The 21,617-nt window shown below is 34.8% G+C and overlaps 2 protein-coding genes and 1 pseudogene across 2 annotated transcripts; 2 read left to right on the top strand and 1 right to left on the bottom strand.

Moving 5' to 3' along the window:
* Nucleotides 445-4,633, top strand: LOC107611880 (annotated as a pseudogene).
* On the bottom strand, nt 6,151-9,324 carry LOC107610682 (G-type lectin S-receptor-like serine/threonine-protein kinase At4g27290). Its single transcript, XM_016312695.2, has 7 exons — nt 8,052-9,324; nt 7,817-7,945; nt 7,508-7,656; nt 7,220-7,430; nt 6,888-7,125; nt 6,641-6,791; nt 6,151-6,545 (listed from the first exon to the last, which is right to left on the bottom strand). The coding sequence occupies exons 1-7, from the start codon at nt 9,304-9,306 to the stop codon at nt 6,243-6,245; spliced, it is 2,436 nt and encodes an 811-aa protein (XP_016168181.1). The 5' UTR covers nt 9,307-9,324; the 3' UTR covers nt 6,151-6,242.
* LOC107610683 lies at nt 17,280-19,589 on the top strand. The gene has a single exon (XM_016312696.1). The coding sequence runs from the start codon at nt 17,280-17,282 to the stop codon at nt 19,587-19,589; it is 2,310 nt and encodes a 769-aa protein (XP_016168182.1).

Raw genomic sequence — 21,617 nt, forward strand, 5'->3', positions numbered from 1 at the left:
AAAGGGTTAAGTAATTTTTTTGAACAACATAAATAATTACTAATAAAATAAAAATACACTACACCTCTAAATTATTCACCTAAATCTTAATATTAAAATAACTATCTACACACCTAAAGAAATAAACATTCGATATATCCATTATTCACCAATATTATTAGTTACTTATAATTTTCCTTAATTTCAACGCAAGTATCATCCAAAGGTTGGACTTCAACTTGATGACAGTATAAATATTTTATTTTTATTGGTGAATAATAAATATATCCGATGTTCATTTCACTAGGTGTGTAAATATTTATTCTAATATTAAAATTTAGATGAATAATTTAAAAATACAGTATGTTTTTATTTTATTGGTAATTTGTTCATATTGTTCAAGAAAATTATTGGTTACCTAGCATAACCCCCCAAAGCTAGACGTATCACGTATGTATGTATGAAATTCAAAGAAGAGGGTTTGCATAGACGTATCAGGTATGTATGAAATTCAAAGAAGAGTGTTCGCAAATCGCAAATGTTACTATTTCTGCTTTCACAGGTATTATTGGCACCGCTAAGAAGAGCATATACACAATTCAATGAAAGCATTTAGCTTTCTCTTATTTTGCTTCTCTCTGCTTATGGCTGTCTCTATTGCAAGAGACACAATCAACACACTGCAATCTATAAGTGATGGTGAGATATTAGTTTCAGCAGATGAAACCTTTGCGTTGGGATTCTTCAGCCCTGGAACTTCCAAGAACCGTTATGTCGGAATTTGGTTTAACAAAGATCCAACAAAGGCAATAGTATGGGTTGCAAACAGAGAAAAACCCCTCACTGACTCCTCAGGGGTTTTGAAGGTCAGCGACATCGGAATTCTAGTCCTTCTTGACAGTAATAATAGTCTTATCTGGTCATCCAACACGACGCGATCGGGGCAAAATCCGGTTGCAAAGCTTTTGAATTCTGGGAATTTTGTTGTGCAGGATGACAGCAATAGCGACACGGAAGATTTTGTGTGGCAAAGTTTTGACTATCCAGGCGACACAATCTTGCCTGGACAGAAGTTGGGAAGAAACTTAGCTACAGGACTAAATCGGAGGACAACATCATGGAAAAGCTCTGATGATCCTTCTCCAGGTAGCTTTAGCTATCAATTTGATATTGATGGATATCCGCAATTTGTATTAAGAGAAGGCACAACAAAAAGATTTCGTTCTGGATCATGGAATGGTATTCAATTTAGTGGGGTACCTCAATTGAAAAATGAGTCTGTATTCAGATTTAGCATGATTTCTAATGAGGAAGAGGTGTATATTGTATATTGGAGTGTTGATAGTTCAGTTCATCAGAGGCTGCAGCTAGCAATGGATGGATTCAACCAGCGGAGAAGTTGGAGTGGTGGAAATACAGGTTGGACCACAGTTTCGCACATACCGGTGGATGACTGTGATTATTATGGAAAATGTGGAGCATATGCTAGTTGTGATACAAATCATTTTCCAATGTGTGAATGCTTAGATGGATTTGTGCAGAATACTATTGACTCATCAAGTGGTTGTGTTAGGAGAACCTCATTAAGTTGCAATAACTCAGATGGGTTTGTGAAGTTTTCAGGGCTAAAATTACCAGACACAAAAGGAACTTGGTTTAATACAAGTATGAGTTTTGAGGATTGTAGGATTTTGTGCTTGAAAAACTGCTCTTGTACGGCTTATGCAGCTTTGGATGTCAGTAAAGGGCCAAATTCAAATGGTTGTTTACTTTGGTTTGGAAAGCTGATGGATATGAAAGTGATGACTGCATCTGAAGATATTTATGTAAAGATGGCAGGGAAAGATGTAGGTACTAAACTATTTCACCCGGTCTGAAGCTTTTCTTCTTTTTTTACATGTTGCTCTTTCATAAAAATTTCATCTTCTGTCATTTCTAACCTTGTCCTTTATTTTTTTTTTCTTATTATTATTTTTTTAAACCGAACATTACTTAGAAGCAATTGTGCGAAAAAGATTGCCGAAGTTCAAGAAAAAGAAGCAAAAGATTACCACTGCCATAATCTGGGTGTTGTCTTCTGGAATTTTGATCTTATGCTTGGCCATCATTATTTATAGACGGGAGATGCGTAAGAAAGGTAGTTAACTAATTCTCATTGTTTGATTCTTGATTATTGAGTAATTTCAAAGGCCTTCAAGGCAGATCAACAAAAGTCTATAACAGAAATAGTTAAATTGGTAGTTATACTTCATATATCTATTTTTTAGTTTTAAAATTTATATACAGCAAAATTTATAGGAGCATGGAACACTGAGCTTGTTTATGCATTTCATTCTACTATGCAGGAAAGATAAAAGAAGAAAGAGAATCAGATGATTGTCAGCACGATGAGGAAGATCTAGAATTGCCCTTATTTGATATAAATACGGTTACTTCTGCAACAAACAATTTTTCAACTGACAACTTATTAGGGAGAGGTGGTTTTGGACCAGTTTATAAGGTAATCAAATGGAAAAACGTTGTCATCCCTGTCTAGAATGCATCATATTCTTGATAAATTTTGCTTTTTGTTTTTAACAAGATTCATTTATTGACTTTCCTTGTCTAAATAATGCTATGAATCTTACTTTTGTATGCTACAAAAATAATTATTAGAAACACAAATTTGATGAAAAAAAGTCATGCAGCCAGTAACCTATTGGATGAAGCGAAGTAAAGTATTGGAAGAACCATTTAAAAAAGATGGGAATATATAACTTGAGAGCCTATAAAACCTCTATTGTTTCCATGCCACCGTTTGAAATATATAGTCTCATCTTTATTTATGTATATAAAGATTTCCTGATAGCCCCAAGAAGATCCTTTTTCTTTCTTATGCTAATGGCACTCTTTAAACATGAATATGCTTTATGCATTGGAAAAGTTAGAGAAAGGATACATTGAACAATTAGCTGATTGTCAGGTTCTAAATTTATCATCATTTCTCTGTTGAGCTTCCAGAAAAACTTTCCCCAAAAATTATATATCTTAGAATGGTTATAACTCTTCTGAAATGGTTACATTTATGTCATGTTAAAGACGAATATTTTGCAACTTACAAATGGTTATAACTTCCAGGGTATCTTGGAAGATGGACAGGAAATAGCTGTCAAGAGGCTTTCGAAGAATTCAAGCCAAGGATTCGAAGAGTTCAAAAATGAAGTTATGCATGTTTCCAAACTTCAGCACAGGAATTTAGTAAGGCTACTAGGGTGCTGCTTATGAGAAGGGAAAGCTACTAGATTGGCCAAAGCGTTTTTGTATCATCAATGGGATTGCCAGAGGTCTTCTTTATCTTCATCAAGATTCAAGACATAGAATAGTTCATAGAGATCTCAAGGCTGGGAATGTTTTGTTAGATGATGAATTGAATCCTAAAATCTCGGACTTTGGAATAGCAAGAAGCTTTGTAGGAAATGAAAGCGAAGCAAATACAAGACATATTGTTGGAACTTAGTAAGTGGCTAAGTAAGCAATTATATGACATGTTGACAGGAATGAATAAAATCATTTTTTCTTGATTTGAAATTGTATGTTGATGTTTTGTGCAGTGGCTATCTATCACCAGAGTACATAGTTGGTGGGCTGTACTCAACAAAATCTGATGTCTATAGCTTTGGTGTACTAATATTAGAAATAGTTAGTGGGAAGCGAAATAAAGGATTCATCGATATTGAACACTACTTTAATCTTCTTGCCAATGTAAGAATTAATTTTTCATTTGCCCCTAATATTTATTTACATTTCTAATCAAGTAGCATCATCTATCTAGTCAAATTATTCTCATTAGACAAGATCTAATTATTGTTATCACAATATCTAAATATCTAGATATATATATACAGGCATGGACACTTTTAGCCAAAGGCAAGTGCTTAGAAATAGTTGATGCATCGATCAGAGACTCAATTAATTTGCCAGAAGTCATAAGAACAATTCATGTCGGTTTGCTATGTGTGCAACGAAATCCAAAAGATCGACCAAGCATGTCATATGTGCTTATGATGCTGAGTAGTGAATGGGAACTACCTCAGCCAAAGAAGCCAGGGTTCTTTATTGAGAGAGACGTGGTTGGTGACCAATCTACATTAAGCAACAATGAACTCACAGATACACAGGTCCATCCGCGTTAGAATTTGATTAAAAATTTATTCCGCAGGATCTCAACATTAAGCTCATGGATGATATTGATAATTGGCCAAATCAACATACAGCAAAATGCTTCAAATGAAATTTGGTACTACTGTGAAGTGCTTGAATAGGAGTACTTGTAACTATGATTCAGGAATGGTGTTGAATGTTGATATTTTTTGGTTATGAGTAATGCCTATTTGGTTTATACTCTATGAACGGGGTTGAAGTTGAAAAGAAAAAAATATGAAAAGTACCCAAAAATGAATTCAGAGGAAGGAACAAAGTAAAAGAAGGAAGCGTAAGAAAAATATCCCTTTGGTGGATCCTGAATCTAAATAGAAACGAAACTATAATAGACAAGAAAGTGCACTTAATGAGGTATAGGTATACGTATAGGTATAATTATAAGAACATGTATAATTATAAGAACATGTTGTAATGATATATACATTTAGAGTAAACGTTTTTCTTTTGCCTTAAAGTATGTTAAACTCTAAAATAAACTATCTAGCATCTAATAATGTCATAAATTTCATTAGCTGAATTCACTGCACATTTCCCTGATGAAAAGCCAAACTGATGTGGATAAAAAGCAGGTCCCTTGACCTTGGTAATGGTTTCTCACCATTCAGCATTAGAACTATGGCTGACATGTCTGGCCTATTCTCTGGTCTCTCTTGTACACATAAAAGCCCTATGTGAATGCATCTTAGCACTTCAGATTCTGCTGCAGCAACCGAGTCAGTTAATGATTCATCTATAAGCTCCAATGGCCTCTCTTCACACCACAGCCTCCATGCTTAGAACACATGAAAATTGAACTTTTGAATTGTGAGATCACTTTGGAATCTGCAACCAAAAATACAGTGAGATTAAGTTGAATAATCTTTAGGTTTACATGCCCAAGAAGGTCAAGATCATTATCATAAAAAAATCCCTATTTTTGTTAGCAAAAACTTCTACTAGCCTCAGTCTGAAGGAGCATGTTAGAGATATTAGTCAAGTTAGAGAAAGTTAGTTAGAGGTTATGATAGCTGTCACTATATTGTTAAGAAGTAGCTATACATTTGTTAAGTTAGTTAGACACTAATCCTTGTATAAATACACACTCACCAACTTGTATCAACTAATTTTCATTCTCTTCAAAAACAGCATTCCTTCACTCTCTTTGTTCTCTCTCTTCAATCCCTTTCACTCTCTGATACCTTCAAAAACAAACAGGATATTTGACCTACAATTCCTTTCACTCTCTGATACATCAGCAATTTTTCTACTCTTGTTACAAATCCATGGCTATAATAAGTATTGCAAACTTCTGCTTTCTTCCATTGAACTCTTCAACTACCAAATATTAGTAATCTCAGTGTTAAGGAAGCTCCTAAAATAGAAGCCTTAGAACAAATAGAGAAAGCCTGAACTAGTATATCTCCTATAAATAGCAAGCTGGTTTTATTCCGTTATTCAATATATCATCCTGAAATTTTTACACAGATTTTGTTCTTCTAATATCTCATATTGTCTTTAGTTGTTTTGATTTATCAATTATCACCATAAATCATAAGTATATATTAATGTTTGCATTTAGTTGTTACAGATGTCCAAAGAGAGAATAAATTATTCTTTATAAATATATTCTGAATTTTCTTGAGTATATATCTCCTATAAATCAAATCATGTTGATATTAGAGACCCAAAAATTAATAATAGAAAAATCAGTTAATTAGCAAAATTGATTGGAGCATGCGGTGGATTAAGACTTGGTTTGGTAAAGTTTTTGGAAGAGATCACAAGCACTAGTTTTGTATTTGGTAAATCAAAAAGCTCACGTGCTTATGGACTTACGGTTGCAGCTTTTAAAAGTTAGGAATATGTTTAAAAGTATATAGCGATAATTAAAGATCTACAACTACTTATTAAGAACAATTTCAAATTCAAAGACATTATTTATACAACATATGAATAATCACATATTAAAGATCTATAACATATGCAACGCACTTGAACAGAACAGAACTAATGTTATTAACAAGGCTATTTATTTATACAACATATGAATAATCACATAACATCATTGAATGTAAAATCTGTTACTACCTTGCCCCTAACAATGATATGGTAACCTCATTTGCGGAATGAACTTCTTCACCATCTTCACCATCAATTAGTGTAGAATGTTGTTGGTGTGAATAAAATGCAGGCAGCCTTGGCCGAGGCAATGGTTTATCATCATTCAACATATGAACTACAGATGACATGTCTGGCCTATGTTCTGGTCTCTCTTGCACACACAACAGTCCTATCTGAATGCATCTCGCTGCTTCAGCTTGATTCGGGTCGCGCAGTGATTCATCTACCAGCTCCAAAGTCCTCTCCTCATTCCATAGCTCCCATGCCTGAAAAGATGTCAAAATTATTATTGCCTAATTTTGAACCTATGTGAGTTGCAATAATACTATAAGATAGTTACAACCAACATAGCATCACTTACAAATCCAAGAAGGTTAAGACTTCGGTTAGGGACACAGAACTCTCTAGTCTTCCTCCCACTGACTACCTCAAGCACGATTACACCAAAGGCAAACACATCAGATTTCATTGAAAATGAGCCACGAACGGCATATTCGGGCGAAATATAACCACTGCATTGTAGCATGTATATCACATAAGAATCATGATACATGACAGAAAAAATATGTTACAGTTCTAAGTAATGAACAATATTTTAGCCTACTTACTGAGTTCCCACCACTCTTTTTGTCTTGTCTTCAATCTGATCACATGCAAATGTCCTAGCAAGACCGAAGTCTGATATTTTTGCATTCATGTCTTTGTCAAGAAGAATATTACTAGTTTTTAGATCTCTATGAATGACTCTTAGCCTAGAGTCCTGATGCAGGTAGACTAGGCCTCGAGCTGTGCCACGAATAATGTGAAAGCGCTTAGACCAATCTAATAATTTTCTTCTAGCATCATCTATCATGTTGAGAACGTTAAATGTTAACATGATTATCTACTAGATAGTAACTGAGAAAAAGAAGCATAAATTCAAGACAGTTAAGGAATGAACCAAAAATAAAGTAGTCCAAACTCCTGTTGGGCATGAGCTCATAAATCAAAAGTTTCTCTTCTTGCTGAATGCAACAACCAAGAAGCTTTACGAGGTTGCGATGCTGAAGTTTTGCAATTAGCTGAACTTCCGTTTTGAACTCCTGCAGTCCTTGGTCAGAGTTCTTGGAAAGTCTCTTTACGGCAATCTCAGTCCCATTTGCAAGTACACCCTGTTAACAATTGTTATAACAAAACAATATTTGGAGTATATAATACCACAGTAAGCAAATTCAACTTATTTAAGTACCTTATAAACTGGTCCATATCCACCTTTTCCCAATTCATTACTGCTAGAAAATTGATCAGTGGCACAAACTATGGTTGATAAATCAAATGTTGGGAGGTCCATGTTTTCCTTTTCCTTTTTGTGATCACGTTGCCTTAGCCAAAATATATCTAGCAAAATGATGAATGATGAGGATATAAATTAAGTTCTGAAGTTTGACATGGTTAATGTAAAATTATATTTGAACAAGACTTTCAATGTTGCAAAATTATATTTCTGCCAAATACTGGTGTAGTAGTAGAATTCACATGTAGAATATGATGTATTCACCTGATTCCTCAAGTTTTTTTCTCCATAGAAATGATTTCAGTCCAAATATTAGGCTCATGATGAACAATATAGAGCCAACAACGATAACTGTTAGCTTCCTCTTGCTGGAATCATTGTTCTGCTTATCATCTGAGATATCAAAGTTCAAGAGCATTGTTCCTTAATTCCTTACATTATGTATTGTGAAATTATAATGCAGGTAATAACAGACAAAATGTAAAGAAGAAAAACGTACCTATTCGAATATAGAAGTCTTGTGACCCTTGTCTAATGTCAACAAGATCATGAAACCAGATCAAGCAACCGCTTCCTCCATCACGGATATCCAAATCGGAATATGCCGTACAAGAACAATTTTTCAGACAGAATTCCTTGCATTCCAGCAGGTTCATGGTCCTGTTATACCAAGAAGAAGACGTGTCCGGCAACACTATGCCGGTGACCTTCTTGAATCCATCTCTGCTGCAACTTAAAGGAGTGATCCTAACACAACCATCAGACCAATCAGATTTCTTCCATTTTCCAGGATATTTTGGTGCAAATCCTTCAAGGCATGAACAGACAGGAGTAGGAGTAGCACTGCAAATAGAATTTGCACCACAAATAGCATACTTGTCACATTCGGCTTCTGGTATAGAAATAAGTGTCTCCCAGCCTCTGGTTTGTATTGACCAATGCAAAACCTGAACACCTCCCCAAGGGTACACTACACCTCTAATATATTTGGATGTATTTTCTGGTCTGACCCTAACAAACACCTCTTTTTCATTGAAAACAAATTGAGATGAGAATTGGTTATAGCGCAAATAAAGTGTAGCTCCAGAAAACATTATCCCATTCCATGGCCCTACTCTAATTGTTGTGGCATTTCCATTCATTAGAACTATTTGCGGATCGCCTCGAAGGTCTATTCTAACTGTGTAGTCTCCGCGGCCAGGATCATCTGTACTTTTCGAAGATGACATAGTCCTCTCTAGACCTGTCACAAGGTCCCATCCCACCTTCATTCCGGGCACGATTGTATCACAAGGATAATCAAAGCTCTGCCACAGAAAGTGGTCACCATTATGATCATCTTTGACAACAAGGTTTCCTGACTCCAAGAGCTGTGCAACTGGATTCAATTTGTCTTCCACTTTGCTTGACATGTTGGAGGACCACACAACGCTGCTGTTAGTGCTGCCATTAATAAGGACAACAAGTCCTTCACCGGTGACTTTTAGAACTCCGGAGGTGTTGTTGAGGGGTTTTTCTCTGTTTGCCACCCACACGACTACCTTAGGGAATATGTTATGGTACCATATGCCTAAGTATCGGCCATTTGAATTTCCGGGGCTGTAGAAGCCAAGTTCAAAGGTTCCTCCACTCGAAATTAATGTTTGTCCATCAGTGATGTATTGAACAGGAGTTATATTGTCGAGTGAAATAGAGTTTCTTAATATAAATGAGAACAGAACGGACCAAAAGCATAGAACTTTCTGGTTTTGCATTATTTCTGTGATGTACAACTTGTTTCTACTAGAATACAAGGAATGTAGTTGGTACAGTTTTAGTTCATAGATAAGACATAAGAATATCTCTTTGACTCTTTCCAAACAGTTTTAACTTTTAAGAGCAATATAAATTTTTCAATTAAAGAGTTGACCAACGAGCATTGATGGTATGGATTCCATTCTGTCGCTATTTTTCAACACAACTTTCTTCTTATTTTATGAATCAAAAATGTTATATCTCTCTGATTTTCTTACACCATGCTAACTATATTTCTTTGGTTTTATCTTAAAAATTCTATTTTTATTCAGAAAAATGTAAGCATTAAAATTTGAATTCTATTTTTATATTTTGCTATCATTTAGAAAATTAAAATACTATATAAAAATAAATAATTATATACCTAATATTTATAATCTTATTTTAAAAGTTTAGCATTTGTTTGTGAGTTTCTAAGAAAAGATTTTTATTCGAGTTATTTTTCTAAAAGATTTTTTAAAAAATAAAAATAATTTTATATTTGGATATCAAATACAAAAAGATTTTTTTATTATTAATCAATTATGTTTGAATACAACAATAAAAAAAATATTTTTTACATAATAAATTGTAACTTCTCAAAAAAAATATTTTTTAAAAAATTTTTTTAGTGTTTTTATTTTTACTACTAAAAATTTGCTAAACATGTTAAAAAATAAAAAAGATATTTTTTACTAAAAAATATATTTTTTCTATCAATTTGATAACACCTAAATAAAGGCTCATTTTTTATATTATAAACAATTTGGTGATATGCATTGATATTTTAGGGTTAATGAGTTTGAAAAACTCTAAGTTAACATTTGTGATGACTAAATATTATTAATTTGATTAATTGCAAAAATATTAATTTAATTTCAATTCAGGTATGTTGGTTAAATTAATTTTTGCTATGCAGGTTCTGTCTGGGCCGAAAATATAAGAAAAATGTTGCAAGCCCATATATGCATCTTACCTTCAGCCTTGATGTTAAATATGATTATGTTGGCTGAATTATTGGGCCAGTTTGATTTATTACTGAAAGCCCCAATGTGCTTCTTAGCCTTGTTCAAAGTATGTTATATTAAGTGGCTGAAGCAATTTGTGATTAATTGGGCCAGAACCATGTTGAATTAAGCCCAAAATTACATTGCTTGAAGGCAAGCTTGCATGGTCCGAAACCATTAAGCAAAGAAAGCAAAATTTCATTGCTTCCAAACGGATCTCACTCTTTCATCATATGGATTTCAAATTCATTTAACTTGAATTAAACTTACATTGGAAACATGAGAGAGAGTTAGCTATTGATTTGATGGACATCATCAATGCTATACGCTACCTAATGCAAGGGAAGTGGAAATTTAATTTACTTTATCAAAATCCATTAGTTAGTGTTCAAATTTCTCTCTCCTCTCTTTTCACCTTGCTTCTTGTTTTCGGTTATTACACAGTAAGCTATGGAAGAAATATTAAGCCACCAAAGAGAAGAAGAAGCACGCCACAAGACCATCACAATGATGGCAAGAAAAAGAAAACTAAAAGTATGCTGTAGCTAAGATTCTCATCACTTGTGGTAAGATTTGGTGAAGAGATCTTGGCTTTTTCATACCAAATATGGAAGAGAAGATTTCGGTCAGAGAAGAAGATCCTTGGAAGGATGGCTTGTCTCTGATTCTGCACAACCACCACAGGAGGTAGCTACAGTGGCTACGTGATGGAAGAGGCAGAGATTGGAGCAGATGAAGCTATCATCATCAAGCATGCATCAAGGACTAGGAGTTCATCTTGGAGAGCAAGGCAAGATGGAAGGCTCGGATTGATGATTGTTGGTGACCAAGGAAGAACCAGAGGTAATTGCATGTTGGTTATTGCATGGGTTATCTCTTCTCTCTCTCTCTGGCCGAACCGGTTCTGGTTTGAAGAAGAAGAAGAAGAAGATTAGCTTGGTTTGTTTGGTTTCAACCTTGGAAGCTTCTCCCTATAAGTAAGGGTGAACAGTTAGGGTTTGAAGAAAGGAGCAAGGAGTGAGAGTGCAAAGCACAGGATTCTCAGAGCTACCTAAGCTAACAGAATTTCTTCTCCTTCAATATTTTCTATTTTGTAATTTTCTGTTTAATTTTGTCTGTCTTGAATCTCATGGAAAAAGGCAAACAGTGAGGTTTGTATGAAAAAGTCATAGAGCGGAAAAAGGCAAAGAGTGCAAAATTAAAAGAAAAAGCCATAGATGTCCTTAGAGATCCTTTGTACATCTGTGTTGTGTTTCATGATTCTGTGGGAATCTCCTTGCAAGTTGGGTTAGCACTTTGCAGTGAAAGCTTGGCAGTAACCAAGTCAAGTTCAGGATTAGGTTTAGATTCTGAACTTGTCCTGGATAGGAAGGGTAGATCCTAGGGAGAATTGGTGTTTGTAATCAAAGATGATTATAGTGAAATTCCATCATTGTTGTGATGGAGACTGGATGTAGGCTGCACTGCACTTAGCAGCCGAACCAGGATATATCTAGGTGTAATTTTCTCTCTCTTCTACTCAATTTCTGTTTCTGCTGCACAGGAGATAAAACTAAAAATATCTCGTGCTGATCGACGAGACAAAAAGCAAAATCTCGTAGCTGGATATGAGATAAAAGAAAAAGTCTCATGGATGGTTACGAGACAAAAGGGTAAAAAGTCTCCAGAAGTAGTTTCAAAGACCAGCAAATATTACTGAAGTGAAAAATGGGCTAAGATTCAACCCCTATTCTCTTAGCTACTGAAAACCATCAAGAGTTATTGTGTTTTATCCTGCTAAGGCTGCTATGATTCTGACTCAATTTTTTTTGAAAGGCACAAAACGTGGCTGACGTTTTTTTTTTTTGGTCAGTAAAGGCAGTGATTTTTTCCATAATTATTATTTTTTTCTAATTGGCAAAAAGGAAAATGATGGTGATGTTTTGTGATGTCCGTCAGAAACTCCCATAACGACGTTAAATACGATTTTTTGGCCATTTTCGTGGGCTACACCAATTAGGCTCCAATATTTAAAAAAAAAGGTTTCTAAATAAATTTTTATTCTTTTTTTAATTAATTGTAATCACTATAAAGATAAGAGGGAAAAAATCACATATAAGTCACACATTACTTATTTTCGGGTAAATAACATAAATAAACTAAATAACTTTTAATATTATACAAATGTTCTAAAACAAAATAGCTTTCAGTTTACATGCTTGTCTCGTTTGCGTATCTATGTAAATTGAAAATAATTAGACTCAATTTATATTTTTTCAATATAAATTAATAATACATATATAGTAAATCGAATTAGCTTAATTCGATTTACTACTTGTACAGATTATTGACATTGTTAACTAAACATAATTTAAATTTAATGATAAACAAATCGAAAATATTTGTCTGGACTATGTCAAAAAGGTGCTCAAGGTGATCAAAGAGAAATCATCGATGGACAAACTAAGTTGATCGAATTTGCATATCGAAAATGAGGATCTGTGATCGAAGCAACGGGGAGGCTAGTCATTGATGTAGTTGAAGACGGTTATCACACTATTGTTATGGCGGGAACAGTTATGTTTGGTTTTTTTGTATGTAGAGCACGTGAAAAAATTTTGATTGGTTGAAAATGGCTATAAATATACATAGCTTGAAAGGAATAGGGGTTGAAATTCATTTTCAGAAAAAAACTCTTGCAATATCACATTTTCAGACTTTCTGATCTTGCTCAAAATTCATTTTTTCTGTAGAGTTTCTTTCATAGTCTTCACTTTTATTTTTAATTTCTCTTGCAAATTTATTTTCCACCAATTTAGTTTCTCTACAAAGTCTTTTTCTTTCTTTCTTTGATTTCAATATATTCGAATTTTAAACTCATTTGATTATGTCAAAGGTGATTTATTTTTTTTTTAAATATAGTCATTTACTTTGTTTCTTTTGCATATTTTTCATTTCAAACTTTGTAGTTTTTTATCTTTCCTTTCTACGTTTTTTTTCTTTTCATCACTAGTTTAACATGAGTCTTTGATATACAATTAAAAACTGAAATCCTTAAGGAGGAATAGGTTTCGCTCCCAAATCACTAGATATCGAAAAAACTCAGATTTGCTAAAAATCTGCATAACAAACATTTACTACTTTTAAGTTAATTCTAACTTCAAAATATAAATGTCAATAAAAAAATACCTCCCATTTGAATTCAAATAAAATATCAAAAAATCAAAACAAATAAGAATAGAAATTCAACTTTTGTGTTTTAGTTCAATTCCAGAAAATTTACGTTTTTATAAACTTATGAATTTAAAATGGAATAATAAATAATTTTTAAAAATTCATTAAAAATCATCCTTTAACTCATTAGCATCTAAAGAATTATTACCGAAATTTTTTATGTTAAAAAAGATAACATAAAGTATAGTCCTCTAAGGTGGTCGCCGGGAGCCGCGCTGACGTCACCGGAAGCCACCGCCGAAAACTCTGCAACTTTGCCCTAGCTCCGCTTTACTTCAGCCGGTGAGGATCACCGGAGCTGCTGATGCTCCATCCTCTTGTTTCTTTTGGTAAGACTAATCTTGTTCTGCCCTGTCTTGCGTAAAGCTCTATTATTCACTTTGTCATATCCTGCTTGATGTCCTTGTCTGCCTTTGCTCAATTTTAAACCACCGTAGGCTGTTGGATTCGCTGTTGCCCTTTGTTACTAGGGCTGTTGTTGATGTTACTGCAATGAGAATTGAAGTTATTGCTATGACCCCAGTCCAAATTCTGCGCAATTTCGTACCCTTTAATTCGACATTCTGGGTTTGGTCTCTTCGGTCCCTTAGGACCATGCTGTGGGTAGGCTTTACATTTATAATTGTTAAGCTTTTGGTTTATGGTATTATGAGTTTTTAATTAAATTTATAAAACTATTATTGAAGAACTTTGATTTGATTAGAATAATTGATTTATTATAGTTGAATAATTATTTTTATGAAATTTATATATTAGAAATTTTACATGAGACTATATATATGTTTGATAAAGCTTTATATTATTTTAGAATATTGATTTTATTCGAATATATACTTTTGAAGTATTAAAGTATTTGTTGGCACTCACTTTGAAATTATGAAATATGTTTTTATGATTGAGAAGGTATGATTTGAAAATATTTCTGATAAGAAAGTATTATCTAATTGATTTGATTCGATACTTTATATATTTGAGAGATTAAAGATTTATTGTATTTGAAACTATATGTTTTGAATTGGTTTGGGAGGCTCGTATTAGAAAACCGTAGTTAACAGCGATTATGACGTTAACTTAGATGCATCTGACTCAAACTCCAGCTAGTAGGGGTGTTGCTAGCCTAACGTGTAGGCCACACGTTAGATCTGTTATTCTGTTAGGACACACAAGAGGAAAGGGCTACCCATAGAGGTGGAGCCACCCATGTGTGGATTTTTGATTTGATTTCTGTATGAGAACTCCCTTGTGATTCACTTATTATTATCAACTATTACTTTTTAATTAATATTACTTTGATAATAATATTTATATAGTCTCATGTTGATTATAGATGTATTGTCTAGTCATTGAGTTGTAAACCTCATCCCTGTTTTCTAAAAATATTTTTCAAGAACAAATATTTGACTATGTGAGACTTTCTATTCAAGAGTAACGGTTTGCAATGAGTACCTATCTTTATCGAATTTCTAGAAGTATATGCTCCATATGTCACAGACAGGATCCAACCATTCTTAATTATTTTAATTTTTTTGTTAAAAATATATAATTATTTATTTTAGAACTTATAAAATATTTATAACTTACTTATTCAACTTATATCTAAGTATGTTAGGCTTGCTATATGATTATTTTTCTGAGTGCCGATCATGACTCATTTTGAATCGTGATATAGAAAGTCACATATAAAAGTTAGTTATCAATTAAGAATTTGTTATGGAAAGTCTTGTATACAAACGTAGGATATATATTTGACAATCTCAGAGTAAAGAAATAACAATACTCATTTTCAAATAATCATTCAATACACTCATTTCAATTTTTATTTTTCTCTCTTCTCTCTACTCACACTTATATTCCTTTTTTTTTTTGGTGACTTCACTTATATTCCTTTAAGAGCATTTGTACATATATTTAGTAACATTCTTAGTAGAAACCTTAATATGATGAAGCTAAGATGCATGCTTTTTAATTTTTTATCAAACTCAACCTTACCGGGCCAGTTATCACCGTCGATGATCTTGACCTGCAATTTAAATTTTAACATTTCATACGATAAACGTAACACAACACCTACCGTTGCTTAAGATACGAAGTTCCAATATTAATTAATAGTTATCATTAAAATATAGAACGATGGTTGCGAAAATATTATATTGCTAACATGTGGATGCCAAAATGTCAACAAAATATTCATGCAGACCGTGTCAAGACAAAAATTTAATTAAAATGTCATTAAGAAAATGTCATTTTTCTTCTGAGAATCTGAATTCTAACATAGTTTGGAAATGGAAGCTCTCTGAATAAATTTATCAAGCAGAAAGTGAACATTCTCGAGATATCAAGTAGCTAGCTTCACTCTAAGTGAGCATCTCTTGATCTAATCTTTGTTGTCTCTTATATCATTATATAAAATCCAAACGGCAAAACAAACGAGCATCTACTTTATATTTATAATTAATTCATAGATCACTTGTCCGTTTAAATAAATGTCAAAGTTTAAATATGCATGCAGCAACTTATTAACTAATAGCAAATTTTTAATAGAGCTCCAATTCACAAGAGTTAGTTTTTTACTTATCACCTTAGGCACCAAAAAATAGTTTATGGATATTATCATCAACAAAGTGATACGTAATGGATTGTTAGCTAACTTTGTTGTATTCATATTATATGTAACTAGTGCGTACGTAACCCATTCAATGTGCGGGGTGGATACTGCAAAAGTGCAAAATATAAATTTTCTACAATTAGCTGAAGTTTTTTCGTTACAAATAATGTCTAAAATTGATTAACCTCTATACTCATAGGACTTCTTTAAACATATAACACTTATTTTATATATACGTGTGAATCTATGATCAATTTTATCAAGAATAATATAATTACAACTATATATGAATCACTACCATTCTTCCTATGGGGATTCCTAATTTTTTTTTCTTCAATCTTCATATTCAATTGTTCGACCTCGGATATTTGGGTGATTAATAGGAAGAATTTTTCCAAAGGAATTTGTAATTTAAGCATGAAAGTAAGGACAATTTATGAAAATAAAATATTTGGATTCTAAAATTACTGAAATATAACTTTTGCAGTTTATATACAAAAATATAATTTTTTACAAAATATAAATTGTGGGAGAGGTTCCACAGTTTTGAAATACACATAAACTACTGATGAGTTTTGCGGTTTACATTGATGCTGAATTTGGCCAGAAATCGTGGTAAGGATTTCACAATTTTTTTTATTAACGAAAAATAAGCATAAACCGTGAAAGAGGTCCACCGATTTATGCTTACACCAAGTTTCACTATAGTTGTTTGCACTTGCAAAGTAATACATTATGAATGATGTATTGATATGATAAATAATAAATGTGTATAAATGATGTTTTTAGGGCAATTTACGCAAATAAAATGATTGAAGATAACGTTTACGCAAATACAACATTGGCAATTTTCAGACGCAAATGCAATAACGCAACTATATATAATCCGCTACACCCTGTAGCGGAAATCAATTGCACGTAATCCGCTACAGGGTACCGCGGATTACGTTGAGGACTGCTTTAGTCATAAACCGCTACACCCTGTAGCGGTTTATGCTCAAATGGTGCTACACTCATAATCCGCTACACCCTGTAGCGGATTATGAACAATGTGGATTGATGGGAAGATGCCTATATATACCCAACAAGTTGTGTAGAGTGTCATTCTCATTCATTCATCACTTGAGGAATGGAGAGTGAAGAGAGCTTTTTGGTGTTAGTGCATCATTCTGGAAAAATAAAAAAGAGTAAGAGGCACGGTGTGAAGTTTACAGACAGAGAACCGCTGAGTGTTTTTGTCAGGTCGTCTGATACACTGTTGGATCTGAAGAGCAGTATACTGCAGAAGTTGGCCGTGGGTGGCACAAAGTGGGTGAAGAAGCTGTTCTACAAGATCCCTATTGCGGTTGTGTCAACCGGCGTGCAATATGAAACGTTCGTGTTACAAACAGATGAAGATATGCGGGTGTTGTTTCATTGTCGTTGGAGTTTTCCGGAAGTGAGGATACATGAGTTGTTTGCGAAGCTGGAACATGGGATCGATAGTTCTGGTGCATCCGCTCCAAACCCCCAGTCCACCACGATGGGTGGTGCCTCCACCTCGATGCCCGTCGTTGCACCTGAGTGTTTGTTGGAGTATCGGCCAGTCGGTCCAGTTGGGGCATTCACCTCAACTCATCCATCTGCAGATGTAGAACATGAGGGGGAACTGGATCGGGTGGAAAATGCTATCCAAGAGGATGACTCCGATGAAGAGCCTGTTGACATTGGAGGGGACAGCGATGATGAAATTCCGACAAACCCAGGAACATGTCAACCACCGTCAAGTGCCGGCACACATGAGCAACCTGCACATTATTCTACCCTGGATCTAGGAGCCATCAGCCAACCGACAGATCCAGCACCAACCTTTGGGGGTCGAGGCTTGCACGAGAAAAATTTTGTAGCTGAATTTCAAGTTGGCCAATCTTTCCATAGTAAGGAGGAAGCTGTGCTTACTGTAAAGGATTACAGCATTCGGCGTGGTGTTGAGTATAGAGTGATGGAGTCAGATCATCTTAAGTACCATGGGAGATGCAAGGAATTTGGGAAGGGTTGCACATGGATGATTCGCATCAGCCTTCGAGCACGGAAGGGAACCTGGGAGGTTCGGCGGTACAACGGACCACACACATGCTTGGCTACATCGATATCCAGCGACCACCGACAACTAGATTATCACGTGATCTGTGCCAAGATCTTTTCTCTGGTTCGCGCCAATGCGGCGGTATCGATAAAGGTATTGCAAGAAGCTACCGAAGGAACGTACGGGTTCAAGCCAAGTTATAGGAAGACGTGGTTGGCAAAACAGAAGGCGATAGCACAGATATACGGGGACTGGGAAGAGTCCTACGCCGAGCTACCTCGTTGGATCCTTGGTGTGCAGTCCACCATGGAGGGGATGGTTACGTTGTTGAAGACATCTCCGGTTCGCGTCGGTGATGACGTGGATGACTCAACCGTGTACTTTCATCGTCTTTTCTGGACATTTCCTCCTTGTATTGAAACTTTCCGACATTGCAAGCCCTTGGTAAGCATAGACGGTACTCATCTGTATGGCAAGTATGGAGGGACTTTGCTCCTGGCCATCGCTCAAGATGGGAACTCCAACATCTTGCCTATTGCTTTCAGTCTCGTGGAGGGGAAAAATGCCGAGTCTTGGTCTTTCTTCCTGACCAACCTGAGGCAACATGTGACTCCGCAACAGGGGATACTGGTCATTTCAGATAGGCACAATGGCATCAAGGCTGCACTGGAGAACCCGAACAGTGGGTGGTTACCCCCGCATGCGTACCGAGCATTTTGTATTCGGCATGTTGCAGCTAACTTCGCACTCAGTTTCAAGGGCACAGATGCAAAGTGTTTGCTTGTGAATGCTGCTTATGCGAAGACTGAGGCAGAGTTTGACTATTGGTTTGATATAATGCGGACTGAGAATCCGGCAATGTGTGATTGGGCGAACAGAATAGAATATGATAAGTGGACTCAGCACCAGGATGGTGGCAGACGGTTCGGTCACATGACGACCAATATATCTAAGTGTGTTAATTCTGTTCTGAAGGGTACACGGAATCTTCCGGTTACCGCCCTAGTCAAGTCCACATATGGTCGACTAGCGGAGTTGTTCGTGATTCGTGATCAGACGGCAGAGGCTCAATTGGCCAGTGGTGCCAAGTTCTGCCAGTCTTTTATGAAGGCGATGGAGCGCAACTTGAAAGACTCCAGATGTTTTACTGTCACCTGTTCGATAGACAGCAGTCTGAGAACACCGTTGCCGAGACGACGCCCACCGGGAGATTTTCACTTGGGACGTACCGAGTTTCCCTCCAGCACCGTACATGCGACTGTGGATACTTTCAAGCTCTCCATTACCCATGTTGCCATGCGATTGCATGTTGTGCCCAGTCACGGCTTGACTGGTCTATCTATGTCGACGAGGTCTACACCATGCAGAAGGTAGTCAGGGTGTACCAGATGGGTTTCGTGTCGTCAATACCGGAGGGACTTTGGCCACCTTATGACGGTCCGACCGTTATTCCGGACCCCAGCTTGAGGCATTGCCGTGATGGCCGACCGAGGTCTACCAGAATCCGGAACAACATGGATGAGGCCGACCCTAACCGACCGAAGCGGTGCGGATTCTGCAGACAGCCTGGGCACACGCGTAGGTCTTGCCCCCAGAGAGGCTCCACCGTTGCCGGTAGTTCGTAGGACTTATAGTCTGTGTGCTTCTAGTTTTTTGAATTTTATATTCTCCTGTAGCAATTTACGCTTTCGGGTGTTAGTGTTAGTTCCTTTCGTGTGTTAGTGTTAATTCCTTTCGTGTGTTTATGTTAGTCTTGGATCCGACCTATTTGTATGACTTATGATTTATGCCTAATGTAGAAATTTAATCCGTGTTACTGTTAATGCCTCGTGCCTATTATATTTCTATGGCTTATTATTTATGAACACTGTATTTGTATAACTTCGTACATTTTGCATCACGAGTTGTTACTGTAAGACTCGTATATTTAGGCATCTTCCCATCAATCCACATTGTTCATAATCCGCTACAGGGGTGTAGCGGATTATGAGTGTAGCACCATTTGAGCATAAACCGCTACAGGGTGTAGCGGTTTATGAGTAAAGCAGTCCTCAACGTAATCTGCGGTACCCTGTAGCGGATTACGTGCAATTGATTTCCGCTACAGGGTGTAGCGGATTATATATAGTTGCGTTTATTGCATTTGCGTCTGAAAATTGCCAATGTTGTATTTGCGTAAACGTTTTCTTCAATCATTTTATTTGCGTAAATTGCCCATGTTTTTATGATATAATACTACGTCTACATTAAAGTTAAATTTAAAATTTAAATCATTTGACTTAGAGAAACATCTAATTAGTAATTTGATCATTAGTTAAATATTTAATTTTACAATAATTTTAAAATAATAAATAACAAGATAATAATTAGGGCAAATCATTATATTAAGCTAAGGGGAGAAAAAAATTACAGAAATTCACCAAACCAAAAATTGGTTCATGAATCAACTAAGAGTCATTTATATATAGTTCAAATCAACCTAATTCAAACTCTAATTACATATAATTCGAATCACACTTATTCGAACTACTCACACACGCACACACGCACACACCCACTAATTCGAATCAACCTGATTCGAATTACACCCACGGTAATTCGAATCAGGGTAATTCGAATTACACTCACACACGCTGCACATAGTAATTCGAATTGGCCAGATTCAAATTACTCATGATTTAATTCATCCCATTCTTTTATTAAAAAATTAATAATTGATTAAAAAAATTAATAATTTAAAAATTAAAAAAATATATTTTATTTCATGCATTAAAAAAAAGCTAATAAAATATTTAATTACGAGACTTCTTTAAAATATTAATGAGTTATCAATTCGAATTTCATACAATACTCTTTTGCGCATTTTTAATAGCTCATGAATATTTTTTTATAAATTTTTTAAATAAATTTATTATAACCAGTATTTACCTAAATTACTAGAATATTACAAACTTTTATAGTACTCCTAACATTTTTAAGTCATTTTTTTAAAATTATTTTGCATAAAAAATGGCTTAAAATGGCTTAAAATGTCCTTTATTCTATGCAAAACAATTTTAGAAAATTGGCTTAAAAAATGTTAAGAGTACTATAAAAATTTGTAATATTCTAGTAATTTAGGTAAATACTGGTTATAACTATATTTTTTTAATTTTTAAATTATTATTGACTATGTAGAGTATTTCTTTAATGTCCTAAGTCATTAGGATATTACAAATTTTTATAATACTCCTAACATCTTTTAAGCCATTTTTTAAAATTATTTTGTATAGAATAAAATATTTTTTTGTTGTATAATTTAAATAAATTTATTTAAAAAATTTATTAAAAAATATTCATGAGCTATTAAAAATGGGCAAAATAGTATTGTATGAAATTCGAATTGATAACTCATTAATATTT

This window comes from Arachis ipaensis, chromosome B08, assembly GCF_000816755.2.
Source record: "Arachis ipaensis cultivar K30076 chromosome B08, Araip1.1, whole genome shotgun sequence".
Lineage (NCBI taxonomy): Eukaryota > Viridiplantae > Streptophyta > Magnoliopsida > Fabales > Fabaceae > Arachis > Arachis ipaensis.